The sequence below is a fragment of the Brachionichthys hirsutus genome, chromosome 18 (assembly GCF_040956055.1).
Source record: "Brachionichthys hirsutus isolate HB-005 chromosome 18, CSIRO-AGI_Bhir_v1, whole genome shotgun sequence".
NCBI lineage: Eukaryota > Metazoa > Chordata > Actinopteri > Lophiiformes > Brachionichthyidae > Brachionichthys > Brachionichthys hirsutus.
Genome location: NC_090914.1, coordinates 460,662 through 477,541, shown reverse-complemented (window position 1 = coordinate 477,541; position 16,880 = coordinate 460,662). Strand labels below are relative to the sequence as shown.

The 16,880-nt window shown below is 46.0% G+C and overlaps 3 protein-coding genes across 3 annotated transcripts; 2 read left to right on the top strand and 1 right to left on the bottom strand.

Annotated features, from left to right (window-relative positions):
- Positions 1-664: 664 nt before the first annotated feature.
- Positions 665-7,643, top strand: LOC137907676 (tandem C2 domains nuclear protein). Its single transcript, XM_068752033.1, has 12 exons — positions 665-682; positions 1,284-1,419; positions 1,497-1,700; positions 2,310-2,480; positions 3,054-3,133; positions 4,253-4,322; positions 4,743-4,843; positions 5,098-5,214; positions 5,337-5,528; positions 6,135-6,249; positions 6,323-6,522; positions 6,854-7,643. The coding sequence occupies exons 2-12, from the start codon at positions 1,353-1,355 to the stop codon at positions 6,962-6,964; spliced, it is 1,428 nt and encodes a 475-aa protein (XP_068608134.1). The 5' UTR covers positions 665-682; positions 1,284-1,352; the 3' UTR covers positions 6,965-7,643.
- Positions 7,644-9,615: 1,972 nt separating this feature from the next.
- On the top strand, positions 9,616-13,437 carry plek2 (pleckstrin 2). The gene is made up of 9 exons (XM_068752242.1): positions 9,616-9,679; positions 9,901-10,065; positions 10,278-10,462; positions 10,877-10,968; positions 11,093-11,280; positions 11,373-11,474; positions 11,542-11,625; positions 11,795-11,873; positions 12,501-13,437. Exons 1-9 carry the CDS (start codon positions 9,626-9,628, stop codon positions 12,626-12,628), a joined length of 1,077 nt encoding a protein of 358 aa, XP_068608343.1. The 5' UTR covers positions 9,616-9,625; the 3' UTR covers positions 12,629-13,437.
- Positions 13,438-14,627: 1,190 nt separating this feature from the next.
- On the bottom strand, positions 14,628-16,240 carry si:ch211-10a23.2 (Galectin-related protein A-like). The gene is made up of 4 exons (XM_068752338.1): positions 16,199-16,240; positions 15,940-16,025; positions 15,291-15,471; positions 14,628-14,988 (listed from the first exon to the last, which is right to left on the bottom strand). The coding sequence occupies exons 1-4, from the start codon at positions 16,223-16,225 to the stop codon at positions 14,845-14,847; spliced, it is 438 nt and encodes a 145-aa protein (XP_068608439.1). The 5' UTR covers positions 16,226-16,240; the 3' UTR covers positions 14,628-14,844.
- Positions 16,241-16,880: the final 640 nt, after the last annotated feature.

Here is a 16,880-nt window from a genome sequence, read left to right as displayed (position 1 = left end):
TGGATTACACCACATTTTTAAGGAACAAACAAATCGGTAAACTCTCATCCGGAACACATACAATTTTTGGGGTTATACTCTAATAGTATATTGCAGAATTTCAGGGATTTTAGAAAACCGTAACACATTTAGGATTGAAACGACAAAAAAACAGATCTGTATCATGCTGATGTTGGCAAAGGCCGAGCACTGTAAGAGGAATTCGTGCTTTCAAACAAACTCAACAATCATTTTGGATGATGGATGGAGGATAAATAAGTGCAAAATGTCAGCTTGGTGTGCTTTCTGAGCATCGCGTGCATTTGTAACTAAGCAACAAAAGAAATGAGAGTGTAATTATACCACAAACAAACGCAGCAACACGTCCTCGCCTCGCAATGATAAACGCTGCTTCTCGGTAAATAGACATAAGAGCTGACTGAACCTGAAAGGTGACTTCCTACCTGCATGACACGGGCGACTTTAGATGAAAGAAATAAGGCAGTGAAGACGAAGAGATGGAAATGAAGGAAACAAAAAAATCATAAAGAGTGTTTACATGGTCGGTAGGGGAGGAAAGTGCAAAGACTCTGAGGAATCACAGAGAGAGAGAGAGCGAGAGAGAGAGGCAGGCTTAACTTGAGCTTGCTGGTATTCCTCTCCAGTCGGAGCGTCAGAAAAGCCCCCCCGAACCAAAGCTTGGGTAAGTTTACGGTTTCTCTTTTATGTGTTCCTTCATAAACTGTTTGCGGGCTCAACACGGAAACCCCGTTGACCTTTCAGCCGCAGAGTTTATCATCTTGTTCAGTTTGGTCAGAATATAGTGGCGTTTTAATTCGGTGTGTTTCATGCTTCCAAAATCTAAAAACCTGCCGGCTTTGACAAAGTTACGTGAACTTTTCTTGAGGGTTAGGGTTAATCCTGGGTGTTTGTGTGATTTGAAAAGACGATAACTAATTTTGGGATCATAGAGTATTGTGGATTAACACTTCACATGCCGTATGGAGGATTTAAACTGCATGTGAAAACACAACATTTTGCGGTTTTTGGAACAGTAATGCATTCTCGATCTCCAGTGCAGGGAGTTTGTAGGTTTTCAAACAGAATCTCTTCCCTTCCTGATATAATTTAGTTCCAAACAACAAAGAAATGTGATGTTTGTGATAAGTGGAATGAAATGTAGTATTTCACTGCCATCTTTTTGAACTGAGGACATTTCGGCTGACAACCCAACAGCATGAGCATAGTTTTGGATCCTTTTTAAAGATGTTCTGTTTCTGTTCACGCTGCTGCTTGGATAAAAGCCGGCTTTGACAGATCCCAGCAGGCTCGTCCCGGCTGTGGTCGATGTGCTAGCGCTGACAGCTGCAGCCATGGACTGCTTTAAAGACTGCTGCAAGATGTTCACCAGGAAGAAGGTGAAGGAGCGCGACACCCAAGGTAAGCTGGACGGCTGCCCACGGGACAGCCCGGACTCTGTGTTGCGTCTCTGATGTGGGATTTCCTCTCCTTCCAAGTGATCACACTGAAGATTCCACCCAACAAGGAAGCGGCGTCGGGATGGGGGCTAGATGAGGGCCGAAAGGAGGTCAGAGATGATTACCTCATTTCAAAGCTGCCCCCGGATGGCAGAGAGGTGCCGTTTGTCCTGCCGAGCCTCAAGGCCTCTTATATTCAGCCCAGAGGTTCACGCTACCCCCTTCTACAGTCCGGGCCACAGAGTACGTTCCTGCCCGCAGCTTCTCACCCCCTCGTCCAAATGCAGCATTGTAGAAACCTGTCTGGGATGCTAATGTTGACTTAAAGGCTGGGCTGATAAATAGATAATAAAACTAGACACTGGGAGAACACAAACCTCCACCAAGGCACTCGCCTCCATGAGAACGAAAGCCTAATCCTGGGACGAGGAATCGCACTGGAATCCCTTTCAGCTGTATTTATCTTGTACCGGTAGTGTGAACCAGATCCAGATTAAAACTTGCATCCGGATCAGATATCGTTGTGTGTTTCCTCTACTGGGTTTGTCCTCATTTAGCTGATCTCTGTCACCAGCAAATCTAAGAGGTTGTTCCGCTAGTGAAACTGACTCTTATCATTATGCTACGTTTATTTTGTGTCTGCTTCAGTGTCTGGAACTGGCTAACGCTTGGTGCTCCTGTGCCAGGAAGCTTAATTAAAACCAGCTTAGGGGTAACTGAAGTATGATATTTGATTACACAGGAGACAAATACCAGGATATCCTGTTTCCGGAGGAACAGGACTCTTTTATTCTGCCGATGGATGTTTAAATGGAACAAGGTCTGACCTCTGGACTCACTGTGGTTCTGCAGGTTCAGCCCGATGCACGTATACCGAGAGGAAGGCAGAGCTGCTGGGATCCGTTCCCCTCACCTACAGCCCCGAGTCCAGCTTCCATCAGGATCACATGATTGATTATGTCTCACCCGGTTCTGCCCGCCGTGACACGCTGAAGAGCAGAAAGTCCAGTCACCAAAGTCGAGGTACCAGACATTCCTCATTCTCACTGTTTACAAAGTGTTCTTCCAATTTTCTGTTTTATTTTAATAAAGACGTGGAAGTGTAAATGTGATGTGATGCCTGAACAGCTGCTTTACTGTTAGCGTGATGCAGGGACATGAACTGGGTTAGGGTTACCTGCCTGCAGACTGAATCCAGGGTTAGGGTTACCTGCCTGCAGACTGAATCCAGGGTTAGGGTTACCTGCCTGCAGACTGAATCCAGGGTTAGGGTTACCTGCCTGCAGACTGAATCCAGGGTTAGGGTTACCTGCCTGCAGACTGAATCCAGGGTTAGGGTTACCTGCCTGCAGACTAAATCCAGGGTTAGGGTTACCTGCCTGCAGACTGATTCCAGGGTTAGGGTTACCTGCCTGCAGACTGAATCCAGGGTTAGGGTTACCTGCCTGCAGACTGAATCCAGGGTTAGGGTTACCTGCCTGCAGACTGAATCCAGGGTTAGGGTTACCTGCCTGCAGACTGAATCCAGGGTTAGGGTTACCTGCCTGCAGACTGACAAGCAGAACACAGTTAATGAGTCTGGTCTTTTGCTTCCAGGCAGAACTCTGATGCCGCGTGGCGACCAGCGACTCAGCAGCTCCATGTTTGATCTATCCATCTCTCAGGGTCACATCCAGGTGAGAACGTTCCCTCTATCTAATCTCGCACAGCGTTCCTCAGCCTGTGTCAACCGAGACTAAATATAGTTTTATAGTTTCCACCATCGTTAGCAGCGACGTGGAACGTTGCAAACAAGCCTCGCAGGCTGGTATTTTGATTTAAGGGCTGAAGCGAGGGGGTCAAAGCATCCCAGAGAGTTTACTGCGAAGCAGGTGTGCACCAGGAGTGGGCGGAGCTGATCTTCAACACCTTGGAGGTTACCTTTATATAAAAAAAAACATTCAATTGAAATGATGTTTCAATTTTTACTGATGACAAAACATGACACTACTTCTGAAAAAAAAGACTGTTGTTTAACTTTTATATCGAAGGCCAGAAACGTAGTTTTAATTCAAGTGAAGTGCACTATCACTAATCATCTCGTGATACTACAAGATGATTATTGATATTGATGGGAAGGGCTGCTGGACGTCTCTCTGTTTGCTGCTGATAGTCTGGGATGGAAAACAATGAGCAAAGGGCGTTTATTTTTGTTCGACTAACGACGCCTTTCAACAGCTGCTTTAACTTCTCGCCCAAAGCCTGGATAAACATGAGAATATTCATGATGTGATAAACACCAGCGCAACGTAAATGCAACACACCCAGCGGGGGTTCTGTTTTGTTCACCGGTGTTGATGTTTTTATTATCCAGAGAAACACACAGCTGGTGTCAAATGGACGCTCGTTTCGCTGAAATGTTTCACTTGGCAACATCATGAGCAAACAGCGATCAGTAATTGCACCTTGGCAATAACAGTCAGCAAATAAACCCCGGCTTCCAGGAATGGTGACGTGAATGGAAAAGTGCAGCCGAAGAAAGGGCGTCTCCGAACGCAGAGCCATCGGGCTGCTGGCCCGGCTGCTGGCCCGGCTGCTGGCCCGGCTGCTGGCCCGGCTGCTGGCCCGGCTGCTGGCCCGGCTGCGGCCCGGCTGCTGGCCCAGCTGCTGGCCCGGCTGCTAGCCCGGCTGCGGCCCGGCTGCTGGCCCGGCTGCGGCCCGTGGCCTGCAGCCCCTTTAAATGCTCACTTTCAGAGGAACAGGCATTGAACCCGGCGTGTTGTCCTGACCACACGTGTATTTGGCTTCCCTTGCAGCGCTTCGACTCCAATGGCAGCTTCCTCAGCAGCACGTCCTCCGTGATCGGCTCCGTAGAAAGCAGCCTGGGTAACTGAAACGCACACGTTCCCCTTCCAAACCTTTATGGAGATGAACCTCTGCAGAGCAGCCATTCCAGTGGACTGATTAGAATCACACGGCTTTGTGTAAGCATGAAAGGGCAGTCACGGCCCAAATGCTTTCACTGCAGCGCCACTGAGATCCAGAGAGGAGCCCTTTCTAGATTAGAGGATTCCCTGGCATTCATTATAGTAAGATATAACTCTCTTGGATTGAGCGCTCTATTGATTGCACTTTGCTTGTTGCACTTTGCTTGTTGCGTATTGATAAGCAGCCACATGCAGCTCTGTGTCGCTACCCTGCTTCAGGAGCTCTGGAGAAACCCGCACAGAGCTGGAGAGAAATCGTTTTCCTCCCTCTGACGTTGTTCCCGCTGTTCCCGCTGAACTGACTTCCCAAATGTTGCAGACTCCATCACCCTCTCCGGGGACGAGCGGGAGCTGGGGAAGGTGTGTGTTCGCTTGAGCTACCAGGAGGCTCTGGAGCAGGTGTGGATCACTCTGGTCCAGGTACGGTTACACGCTGCCGGGAACAAAAAGACACAAAAAGCTTCATTGTTGTCCCCGGTACCGGTCCTCAATGGACCTTCTGTGTGTCCAGAAGGCCTTCTCAGCACTCGTGTCTCCATTGATGTTAGAACAAATAGATCTGTGTATCTTAGAAGCAGTGTGTCCCAAACCAGTTTATTTAAGAATTTATAGTCCATAAAAAACATTTGTCCTGCTCTGACTAAAACCTGCTTTCGTCCCTCTTTTTAAATCAGTGTTCGGATCTCAATCTTCCTCTGGATGGAGTGGAACAGCAAAAGATCGGCTTCAAAGGCATCATTAGCATCTCCAAACCAATCCAGTTCAAGAGCTCCATCAAGGAGTATCATCAGGTGAGGCCCTGGAATCTCTCTCCAGCCTCATGAAGCAGGGGAAGGATTCACAAGTCCACGTCTCAGGTTCCACCAATCAGAATATAGATTAGTTGTTACTCGTTTCCCTCTCCGCTCTGCAGGATGTGTCCTTCATGGAGACCTTTGTGTTTGCGCTGCAACTCCAGCAGTTGCGTTGCAGCGCCTTGATGCTGCGTCTGCAAACGCATTACCCCAGAAAGCGTGCAGTGGCAGAATGCGTCCTGTCCTTACGGGAGCTCGGCTCCCAGGAGATGGAGCACCAGCTCAACCTCAACCCGCCGTCCAGATCATCTGTGAGTCTTCATAGACGTTCAGGCTAAGAACAAAACGCTGTGTGTGCATCATAAAACTGTCCCCTCAATGCATCAGAATGCGATGGCATGTACTTTCCTCTCAGAAATAAAAAAGGTAATGTTGAAGTTGCATAATCATAGCAAAATAGGAAATGGAAAAAAAAGGTTTGCTGACATGTAGGACGTGGAAAGTGGGTCAAGTATTTCTGCCCTTAATGGATCAGACAGAGAATCATCCCCGGGCTCTGAGAGGGACAGTTTCATAAACCCACCCACCAAATTGCTGTCACTTAATACAGCACACAATAGAAGCCCTACAGAGTGGAGACAGCCAATCAAAAGGCTCGGCAGCAGCTTGAAGAGGAGCGTGGCTGCTGACGTGTAAAAACGAGTCCTAAAGTTTAATGAGCGTTTACCGCCGGGCTCTGATAAACTGTGCTGAAGCGGCGCGGTGGTGCAGTGGTGAGCGCAGTGGTAGGCGCTGTTGCCTCATCCCATCTGTGAGGAGTTTGCACGCTCTCTCCACGTCTGCCTGGGTTCTCTCCGAAGGCAGGGAAATGAATGAATGAATAAAATATGCAAATGATGAATGGACTCCTCTTTCAGGTTTGCCACGCCGAGCTGCATCTCACCACCTGCTTCCAGCCGGTCAACGGACGCATCCAGCTCCAGGTCCTCGCCGCGCAGAACCTCCCAGCATCCTCCTCGCCGCTCGCACAAAGTAGGCCACATCACACACGTAAAGGTGAACCCCAGCATGTGTGGCTCACCTGTCCGTTCCTTCCACTGCCCAGTGTTTTTTGTCAAAGTGGAAATGCACCAGTCGGGGCGGGTGATGGTGAAGAAGAAGACTCATGCCCTCAAGGCTTCCGGGGGTCAGTGTAAGTGGAAGGAGACCTTTCACTTCCTCCTGGCTGCATTAGACCAGGCGGGTTCACTGTCAGTCAAACTCTACAGCCGCAGCTCGGTCAGGAGGAAGCAGTGTCTCGGACAGGTAATCACCTAGGCAACTGAAAATGTGCATTTCTGACATTACGTGAGGCTGTTACTGCTGTCATCTCAAGCCCATTGGACTTTGGGATGTTTTCTAGGTGAGGGGGGTTCAGTTATTCACTTTGAGCAGCACTGTCAAATCCTCCGGGACCTCCTGCAGGAGGCGACCGTATGAAACAAAAAACAGCCGTTAGCTCAAGAACTTCATTTGTAATAGAAACAACATGTGTAACAAGTTTCTGCTGAAAGTTCAAAAGTTATTCTTGTGTTAAAAGGAAGCTGCCGAATCTGCAAAGGCAGCCATGTTTGTCTCCCCTTGCTCTTTGTGGCAGGTTAAACTGGGACTCGACAGCCCCCTCCCGGAAGCTGTGGCCCAGTGGAACGACATGTTGGCTCACCCAGAGAAGGTGGTGCCTGCGTGGCACAAGCTGAGCGCTGCCTGAACCTCTGCGACCCAACTTGACCTTGACTCCAGCTCCGAACGCCCCCGGGAAACCAGAATTCCACAGAAGTAGTTCAGGTGCCTGGTTGTAAATAAGGGTTTCGAACAAAGTCAAACTGCTGAAAGTTTTTATTTTAATGGTTTTATGGAGTAGATCAGTTTTCTTTCGTATCACTAAGCTGTATATAATGCTGCATTTTGTAAATCAAGCCCTGACTACTGTATATTACTGCGTTTAGTGAACACCTCCTCATTCGGGTTCAGTAGGAATCAAAGTTTACAATCCAGAAAAATAACCTTGAATCCAAAACCTGTTGTTATATTTGTTGGGACTACTTTCAGATGTGCATTGATACGCGTTGCCTGATACATGTTTGTGGCTGGTGTTTATGAAGGTGTAGCTGAAGATCTACAATATTGATTATGAAATGAAGGAACATCCCAGCCTGCCCATTCAGCATGACTCACTGTTTTCATTAAATTAAGAAGCGTTAGACTTTAGAGACAAAGAATAAATTAACTTTTGGTTGACAATAAAAAAAACAATAGAGCGATCACAGGTTTTAATTGAACACAATAGGATATCATGGTACTGTATGATAGAGCTAATGTTAGCTACGTGATAGAGAAGCACTTCAATGTTTTATGTCTTTCATGTTAAAAGTCCAGTAATTAAAAGAAGGCATCGTTTGGAAATGTCAACGTGTTTGACTGATTATTGAAAGAAAAGTATTAATGGCGTTTCAGTGGAATCGGAATTAAGATCTGTGAAGAAAACGCTTCAAATTTGTGAAGTCATTCCATGATTTTACTGGAAAGTTGTTTTTAATGTCCAGCTTGTGCCACGAGAAGGAAAATAATGTCTTCACTACTTGTAAACTCGGTCAACAAAAGCGATCGCCTCTGTTCCCACGCCGCTTTTCATTGAAGACAAATAGCAGAACAGACAATCTTCCACTAATTCTCCTGGCGTGGGATCAGCCTGTTTCCAACTCTCCATTCAAATGGCACTTACTGTGTTCTATGAATAATGAGGGCAATTTCAGACTAATATCGGACCCCGTTTAAATGTGTTAACTGTGTAAGTAATTTAAATGTGTCCTCCTTTTGATATTTGCTTTTAACGCGGATGTTGTGGCACTGAATTGTGATCTTTGCTATTAGAATAATTCAAATCATTATTTTTAACATGATACACGGGCAAATCTGTGGCAGTTGGAAATAAAGCCCTTGGGTTTATCGGCTCAGAAGGAATCCTGTTTTAGTTTCGGTCTCATAAAGCATGAATTTGAGCGGACCTGCTCCGTGTGACCAGCTGTGGACGTGGACACACAGAAACATCCCGTGAACAATAAGAGAACAGAATCCGGGGAGTGTTTGTACTTTAAGTGTGTGTGTGTGTGTAACCAGGACAACCAAGCACTCTGCGTCAGAGACGGTCACATCCTGGCGTGCCAAAGCACCACCATATTATGTTTTACGTAATTATTGTTTGATTTATGGTTAATGTTATACAGAGGCCATTCCAGACACACCTCAAAGGTTGAGTTGACTCAACACTCAGAGGAGCCTGTTCAAATCGCACTAAAGCAATGTGCTTGAGTCTGGGAGGAAGGCTTTTGCTATTTGTTCTTCACCCTCATCGCTGCAAGTCTGTTGCACATTCCAGTTGTCTCATAGCTGCATGCTTGTCCTCACCTGGGAGACAAATAGAGATTCCTCATGCAGCAGAGAGGGGAGCTCGAAGGAGGGATCTCTGTCCTCTCAGGAAAGCAATCAGGAACATTCTCTAAAACCCAATAGAAAAGCGGGAGTCTTATTATTTAAGTTTTTGTAGAATTTATGAAGCTATCCTGCAGAATTTTCCAGAGAAAAAACATATAGCAGATTAAAAGACTTCAGTTAGTGAAAAGGATTTCATTCCCAAAAAATAGTGTAACAGATGTAAAATTACCATTGGTGCATACTTATAAAGGTAACACTCATAGCAATAAACTTGTGGTTGTTCTTTCTCATATGGGTTACATGCTAACATGTTAGCGTAGAGGCTACAGTAATTAGTAATTAGTAAGCTGTTATTTCTGTCTATGTTTTGTTTTGATTTAGGACCCCCTTGAAAACGAAATGGTTTCATCTCAAGGGGTTTTATCCTTTCAAATAAATAAATTCAAAATTCAAAATTAGTTGATCGGGAAGCTTCTGCAACATCATTTTACTATGATGCTCCAGAAGTCTTTGGTGGACTTTGACATTTTAGTTGTTTTATTTCCTTCAGGATGCAGACAAATAGATAAAGACTGACACACTAGCGGCTTTTTGCTTAATTTAGTCTGCTTAATTTGAATTCTTTAGATGCAGTGTCTGGTTTTCACTACCTGGTCGACGCTCACATACTTCAGATACATTAAAATGACATAAAACAGAAACTATATTCTTTAATATTGTTTACCTGGTTTTCTTTTAGCGCCCATCTTGAGCCTGTTAAGGGGTTAGAGCGCCCTCTCCTGGCAGAACATGCAGGCTAGGATTCGAACGTGTCGAGAAAGGTGTGTGCGCGTGCGTGTGTGTGTGTGCGCGTGTGTAAGGTGACTCCCATCTTCATTTAAAGACCAGCGCATGCAGGTACAGGAATCAGTTCTTCCCTCGGTTCAGACTGAACAACATGGATACAGACAAGAGAAACGTGATCCTGAGAGAAGGGTTCCTGGTGAAAAGGGTGAGTAGAATAAGAATACTACTGCGTAGCATACTACTGAGTAGAATAAGAATACTACCGCTGTGATATAGATTTAAGGCAGAATGACAGACTGTAATTATATCTAAATTTGTACTTGTAGAATGGAAGTATGGATATTTCTTCATCGCCCTAACCCCACAATTATTATTATTTTATTATGTATGTCGCATGTTTTCGATCCTTTATCATTCTGATTGCAGGGTCATCTCGTACACAACTGGAAGGCCCGTTGGTTTGTGTTGACCTCAGACAAGTTGCTGTATTACAAGTACGAAGGAAACAAAAGGGATTCGTGTCAGCGCGGGAAAATCCTGCTGAAGGACTGTGAAGTAACGTGTCCCTTTCTGGAGTATGAGAATCGACCGGTGGGTTGTCCCAGCCTTCAGTGTCGTGCACAACCACGATCACGCCGTTCACCTTATAACTGTCCTACACTTACTGATATTTTTGCCTGGTAGGAACCACACTGGAGGTATGGCTTCATGTTGAGGCTCTCTGGTCCTCTCACACCTCACCCGAGGAGAAAATATGTTGCCTCAGGTTACTTTATCTCCCATTTATGGTCTTCATTTTCCAGCTGGCATTAAAGCTCCAGAGAAGAAATGGTGCGGATCATTTCCTGGAGGCTTGCTCCCGGCAGGAGAGAGACGACTGGGCAGCCGACATCACCGCTGCCGTCGGCAAGCTGGGGGGAGCAGGAGGTGGGAAGGTGGAAAATAAGGAGGAACCTGCTGGATCCCAGTTTCACAACATCAATCTGAGGTAACACAAGTTCACCCACAAGCTCTGCCGCATCATGCAGGTTAAATGGTGATGCTTTCGTTCCCCCACCCTGCAGAAAGTTTGCTTTTACATCATTCTCCAGGCCCAGGTTTAATGTCCCAGTGTGGGGTTAAATGCGGGTACCAGGGTTGTAAATATGTCTGCCAACCTCGAGGCAGATGAAATCCAGACTTGCTGGGGGTCTAAACCGCATGTGAAGGACAAACAAAAGCACAATGTGAAGGTCTCTCTCACGGATAGATCCCACTATGACGAGGCCTGGTAGCAGTAGCTCCAGGGAAGGCCACAGAACCAGGAAGTGCTGAAGCCAGGCCAAACTAATAACAGAGGGCTGGAAAATGAATCCTCACAGCCTGGGGATGAAGATTATAAAACACATTTGAACTTTTACAGCAAAGTGTTGGACTCCATGTATGACGTGCACAGCGGGATCAAGATGAGCAACCACGTGGAGCAGGGCAGCACTTACAGCAACTGTTTCTCAGGTGAGCCTTGAAGCATCAGATGGGGGACACCTTAAATGCATAATGAGCGGGATCGTTGCCCCCCCCCCCCCCCCCCCGATCGCCCTCCGCTGGGTTATAACTTCTATTCTATTTCTGTGTGCAGGCTCAGCGGTAGTGGACTGGCTGGTGTTCATGCAGCTGGCTCTGACCCGTGTGGAGGCGCTGACCCTGGCCTCGGCGCTCCTGGAGGAAGGGTTGCTTCGGACTGTTGGCTCAAAAAGTGCCGAGAGTTTCCGCACCGCCGGCCTCAGCGAGCAGTTCATGGACGACTCCATTGCTCTGTACAGCTTTGTGAGTTAGAGAACCCCGGGCGTATTGGTGCTGCTTGCATAAAGGCCCACATGGACAGATTATAATCCACTTTAATCCATGTTCAATCGCAGTCTGACAGCTTAAAGAAGAGAGGCACGGTGAAGGCAGAGACGTCGCTCTCTGCAGTGGAGCTGAGTGGGAAAGTGATGATGAGAGGATACCTGCTTAAACAGGTAGATGTTATTAATGAGTAATACTGAGTGACAGTTGATGCCGCCCTAACCCTAACCCTTTACACAGGGGCACAGGAGGAAGAACTGGAAGGTGCGACTCTTCGTGTTGCGTTCAGAGCCTGCGTTCCTTCACTATTTTGATCCCACCAAGGTGAGTGGAAACCTGGAAACACAAAAACGTGACAAAGTCGTACCAAAATCACGCTACGGGCAGGCGTGGCCCAAAGCAAGGCAGCTGTCTCTTTCGCTTTATGCGTCACCCATGTTACTCTGACGCCATCACTTCTCTTAATTCCATAACTGTGAGTCACTCTTGTCAGGATGATGCCGGGCCAGTCGGTGGATTCTCGCTGCGAGGCTGTCTGGTGTCTTCTCTGAATGATAATGGCGTTCCTTCAGGTGAGTCACCGTCTCAGAAACAACAAGACGGGTCAGAAAGAAAAAGGCACCAGTGAAGCGATGATTACGGCCCTGGTTAAGTCGTGAATGGATCCATTATGCTGCACCCCGGTGACGAGAGGCTGCAGTCTGATCCATGAAAACCTGACGTCATGCTGTACCTCTCCAAAATGTAATCATCTTAATCTATATCTAACTTTTTGAGTAATCCTCCTAACAGACAATTACATTACCTCCTTACCAGCGGTAACTATTATTAACTAGATACTTGCATTTAGCCATTTAATGGGTGGACTCTTAGAATGAATATGTGCTTTATGAGATCGCCTGTCTGTGTGTTGTCTGTTTCGAGTCTTACAGCCACGGACGTGACAAAAAGGTTCAGTTATTGCTGGATTTTCATGGCATGCAATCAAAGACCTATAATTTCAGATCATCGTGTGAACGTGACTCTTATTTTGCAGGACAGTATTTGCATTGAAATGCGGCGTGGAAAGAGAAAATCTATTCAGTTTGACAGCATCCCTGCTTTAATTTGTCTACCCTTCCATCCAGCGCAGGCTTATTACGTCGTTCCTAATGCTGTTGTAACTTTACCAGACTCTCGTGTCTTCTGCCCCCCCCCAGGTGTGAAAGGCAACGTTCAAGGCAACTTGTTTAAAATCATCACACAGTCCAACACTCTTTACTTCATCCAGGCTCCGACCCAACAGGAGAAGATGGCCTGGATCGATGCGATCAGACAGCAGACCTAGAGAAGCGGACGTCCGTCATTTATCCAGGGACGAGAAGGACTGTTTACACATTCCATGAATGCATAACGTAAGACAGAATGGGACCAGAATGGGACCAGAATGGGACCAGAATGGGACCAGAATGGAACCAGAATGGGACCAGAATGGAACCAGAATGGGACCAGAATGGGACCAGAATGGGACCAGAATGGGACCAGAATGGGACCAGGCAATCAGAGGAGCGTTCTGATGGATACATTGGATTTCTGGGTTTTTTGTTTGTTTGTTTTTTATTGATTACTTTGCATTTAAATGTTTGTTCACTGAGGGTTTAAGGGGTTGTAGCAGTTTCTTTTGAAACCAAAATTATTATTGTATTTAAAAGTATTTATATTATCATCCAGTGTTGAAAAGTACTTTTCCTCAAGGCCTATGTTATTTCTTTTCTCCTACGTTTCAGCGATTTAGTCCAGAAAGAGACAACTTTGTCCTCTGTCCAATCAACAGTCCTTATTAATAATAAGAGATCTATTCTTCAGTAAGGCATATCTTAAATCTTAATTTACCTGAACAACTCTGCCAGAACTCAGATTGGTGTCGTGTGTTACTGCAGTGACAGATAATAGGAATCTGAATACATATACTTATAAATAAAGAAGACCATCATGGAAAGGTTATGTCATTGCATCTGCTCTTACAATTTGGAATGGCATTGGTATCATTTATAGTTTGACCATCCCTTTATCTGGAACCACTCCAAGGTGTGGCATTATCCTCCACGGCATAAACCGCACAGTTTGATCATAATCCATCAAGTGGTTTATTTGCAATTGTACAAAAAATCCAAAAAGCTTGATTTTGCAGGGCCAGAAAAGTCTCATTTACACATGATGTACTTTAATGCACCGTTCTTCTGCTAAATGACCCACAAAAAAGAAATCTCGCTCCAGTTTTATACCAGGATGATGTATTAAATTATAGTCTGTAACTGAAAAAAATGGTGTTATTGTTGAAGTGAAGGATCTAATGCCACGGTGGGGTGCAAGCAGGGGCAAGAACAGCCTCGGGAGCTATTTGTCACAATTCTAAAAGGTTTTTTAGGCTGGCTGCTGCCTGCAATCGCAGACCGCCACTCCCAGTCAGCAAGCTGAGTGGAGTGTTATCCGAATGACTCAAGCTGAGCTGGTGTTGGTTTAGAAAACGGTCGGGTTCCTGTTAGAGCAAGAAATAAATGACACAATACCCAAGTGATGTCACTGTGGAGCAAAGTCAAGCACAGCAACGCAAATAACAACAAGAGTGATTTATTGCAGTGCGTCAATATGAAAGCATCAAAAGTGCGAGTGGTAAAAGACAAGAACACGAACCAGTGGGTGTTTAGAGCTTTTTAAAAGCTTCAATTGATCATGATTGAATAGCAAAATGGATAAATGAATCTGAATCCTGTTTAATCTGGAGGCACACTCAGCCTTATTACGTTGTTACCTGCCACTCATAGTCAGGAGACAGAAAGACAATCGGTTGATTTCAGACATCCGTCTTCATGCAGGCGTTCCTAAATATAAGTGCTTTCAAACACAGGCGGTTAAAATGCACCAAAGCTGATCCACGCCGTGTCTGTGTGAACGTTCGTTAAGGGAACTATTACAACTTCAGTTCAAATGACATTCTCCTGTATGATTAAGACATTGATGATCATTTTACATTGAGTCATTTCCTTCAAGTCCTCAAATAGGTAATCGAGTGAAGGCACTTTGTCTTAACACGTGATTACGAGGCAGGCACAACCTTTTTAACATCCTCACCGTGGATTCTTTCATTCCCTCAAAAAGGAGCTCGGTTCTGTGAAGAACCGTTTCTGCCGATGCGGAAAAAAGATCCTGAAAGTCACTAGAATTAGAAACTTTTTCAAAAATAATGACTTTATATCACCCAAATAACACTGATTACTGTATATGTAATTGTAATTGTATTTTCTCCGTATCACGATTTAGTATCTCAAATTAACGACAGTATCTCTTTATAGCTCAGAATATTGACAATTTCTCAAAAATAAAGACTTAGTGTCTCAAACTAATCACCTTAATATGTAAACTCACTATTTCAACAGACTAATGACTGTATTTATTTGTTGAATTTTCATCTTTATAATGTCTTGCAGGATCTTTTTCAACCAGCCTTTTGTGTGGATGCTGTCCTGCCACATTCTTGTCTATGTAGTTTCTTGACTGCCGGTCTTAGGCCACCTTGGTGAGCTGCAGATCTCCAAATATCCGTAAGGCGGTGAGGGAGGCGAGTGGGGAGAACCGGTGGGTGAATCCACACAGAGGCTGTCCGTCCACTAAGATCCGAAACTGCTGGTGCTCACACACGATCTCCATCTAAGCGGGGCGGCGGAGGAGAAGGTCAGTTTTTATCAAATCAACCTGTGTTCAAGCAGTTTATAACATATACACCAAATTTAATGAACCACAATGATTTCTTTCCGCTTTGTCAGTTTTTTCTGTCACATTTGACCTTTCTCTTTCTTTCTCAGCGCTCAGTTGGTAAAACTCACAAAGATAATGTCCTTATTCACATGCATTCTTTATCTTTTATTCATCTTAAGTCGTTTAGGAGATGCCGTTTTGCTGTGAAGCTTCCCAAATGTTTTGTGGACCAGAGAGGAAGTTTATATGTGTACCTTGAAGGATTCTCCAGCAGCAAAAGGGAAGTAGGATAAGGTATTCTCGGCAGGACCCCACTTTCCAGAGAGGCGGGCGTTGCGTTGGACGGCCTTATCCATGAAGTTGACCTTCAGCTGAAGTCCCACATCAGCCTCTTCTTCCTCCTCCTGAGGAGTGCCGGACAAAGTCACCTCGATGCTGAAAAAATACACAGGAGGGACCAGAACGCACAACACAACACAACATTCAAAAAGGGAGACATGTTTCTCAAGTACTCGAGTACAATTTGTATATTTTTTTAATCTAAATGAAATGCTGCTTTTAAGACACACAAATCAAATGAAACGCTCCTGTTGCTTTCACAGAACATGTCTGTAGCTAAATTTAACATCTCAAAGTGTATTTGTTTGTGCAGCCAGTCATCTCGTTCTAGATTTACAGTCAGCGACAACAAAATGAAAAATGAGCTGGAAAGGCATGCCAGTGTTGACATGAGATTTACAAACTCTCCCACGCACACTAAAAAGACTCAGTTCGGACCCACGCAGACATAACAGAGACGTTGGCCTTATACGGACATATACTCAATCTGCAACAGTAGGCGAGCGCGTATCAATAATGCACAATTCTCTGAATGAGAAACCGAGCACAGACGCGTGCACCGACCTCTTGGGCTTTTTGTTGATGATTCCCATCACCACCAGTTTCATTGAAGGCCGCAGCCCCCCCTTTATCGCTCCGATATACTCCTCCTGCGAGACAATAGAAACACATCAGGATGACGTCATGCAGCCAAACGCCGTCCCAGCCTCCGGTGAGCCGTCGCCGCCGATGGGAACAAAGGCTGTATTGATCCACGGTTTAAATTCGGTGGTGATTTCTGCAGCTATGTGGCAAAGCATGGCGACAACGCGCAGCGACATACACGCTCCTTCTTGTCCGTGTCCTCCATTGCACTCAGGGCGCGATGCAGCGGGGAGATTTCAGGCGGTGATGAACTGAGGTCTGACTGACTCTGCCTCCAGCTGGCAAGCCCCGCCCGCGTTGCCATAGAGACAGGCTCCCCGACTCGGTAGTACTGGGAGACAGACGGACGGACAAAGAGAGAAAGGAGGGTGCACCAATGCTGGAAATGTATTAAATCAGGAATAAACGTCATTACGTCATGACTGTACCGATTCAACCCGCCTGACCTCGCCACCCAGATGATGCCTTCACTGTTCAGGGGTATATGGATTAAGACAAGCAGGAGACAGAGTAGAGGACAGCAGAGGCTCCCCCAGAGACATGTCCTGAGCTGGAGACAGAGTAGAGGACAGCAGAGGCTCCCCCAGAGACATGTCCTGAGCTGGAGACAGAGTAGAGGACAGCAGAGGCTCCCCCAGAGACATGTCCTGAGCTGGAGACAGAGTAGAGGACAGCAGAGGCTCCCCCAGAGACATGTCCTGAGCTGGAGACAGAGTAGAGGACAGCAGAGGCTCCCCCAGAGACATGTCCTGAGCTGGAGACAGAATAGAGGACAGCAGAGGCTCCCCCAGAGACATGTCCTGAGCTGGAGACAGAGTAGAGGACAGCAGAGGCTCCCCCAGAGACATGTCCTGAGCTGG

Bases quoted from the DNA above. Each gene is read 5' to 3' on its own strand.
- plek2 (XM_068752242.1), top strand. From the start codon at position 9,626: ATGGATACAGACAAGAGAAACGTGATCCTGAGAGAAGGGTTCCTGGTG. The intron at 10,969-11,092 runs GTGAGCCTTGAA...TTCTGTGTGCAG, and splicing joins TTACAGCAACTGTTTCTCAG to GCTCAGCGGTAGTGGACTGG. The intron at 11,626-11,794 runs GTGAGTGGAAAC...CACTCTTGTCAG, and splicing joins ACTATTTTGATCCCACCAAG to GATGATGCCGGGCCAGTCGG.
- LOC137907676 (XM_068752033.1), top strand. From the start codon at position 1,353: ATGGACTGCTTTAAAGACTGCTGCAAGATGTTCACCAGGAAGAAGGTG. The intron at 5,215-5,336 runs GTGAGGCCCTGG...TCCGCTCTGCAG, and splicing joins CCATCAAGGAGTATCATCAG to GATGTGTCCTTCATGGAGAC. The intron at 6,250-6,322 runs GTAGGCCACATC...TCCACTGCCCAG, and splicing joins CTCCTCGCCGCTCGCACAAA to TGTTTTTTGTCAAAGTGGAA.
- si:ch211-10a23.2 (XM_068752338.1), bottom strand. From the start codon at position 16,225: ATGGAGGACACGGACAAGAAGGAGCGT. The intron at 16,026-16,198 runs GTATGTCGCTGC...ATTGTCTCGCAG, and splicing joins ACACGGACAAGAAGGAGCGT to GAGGAGTATATCGGAGCGAT. The intron at 15,472-15,939 runs GTCGGTGCACGC...GTATTTTTTCAG, and splicing joins ATCAACAAAAAGCCCAAGAG to CATCGAGGTGACTTTGTCCG.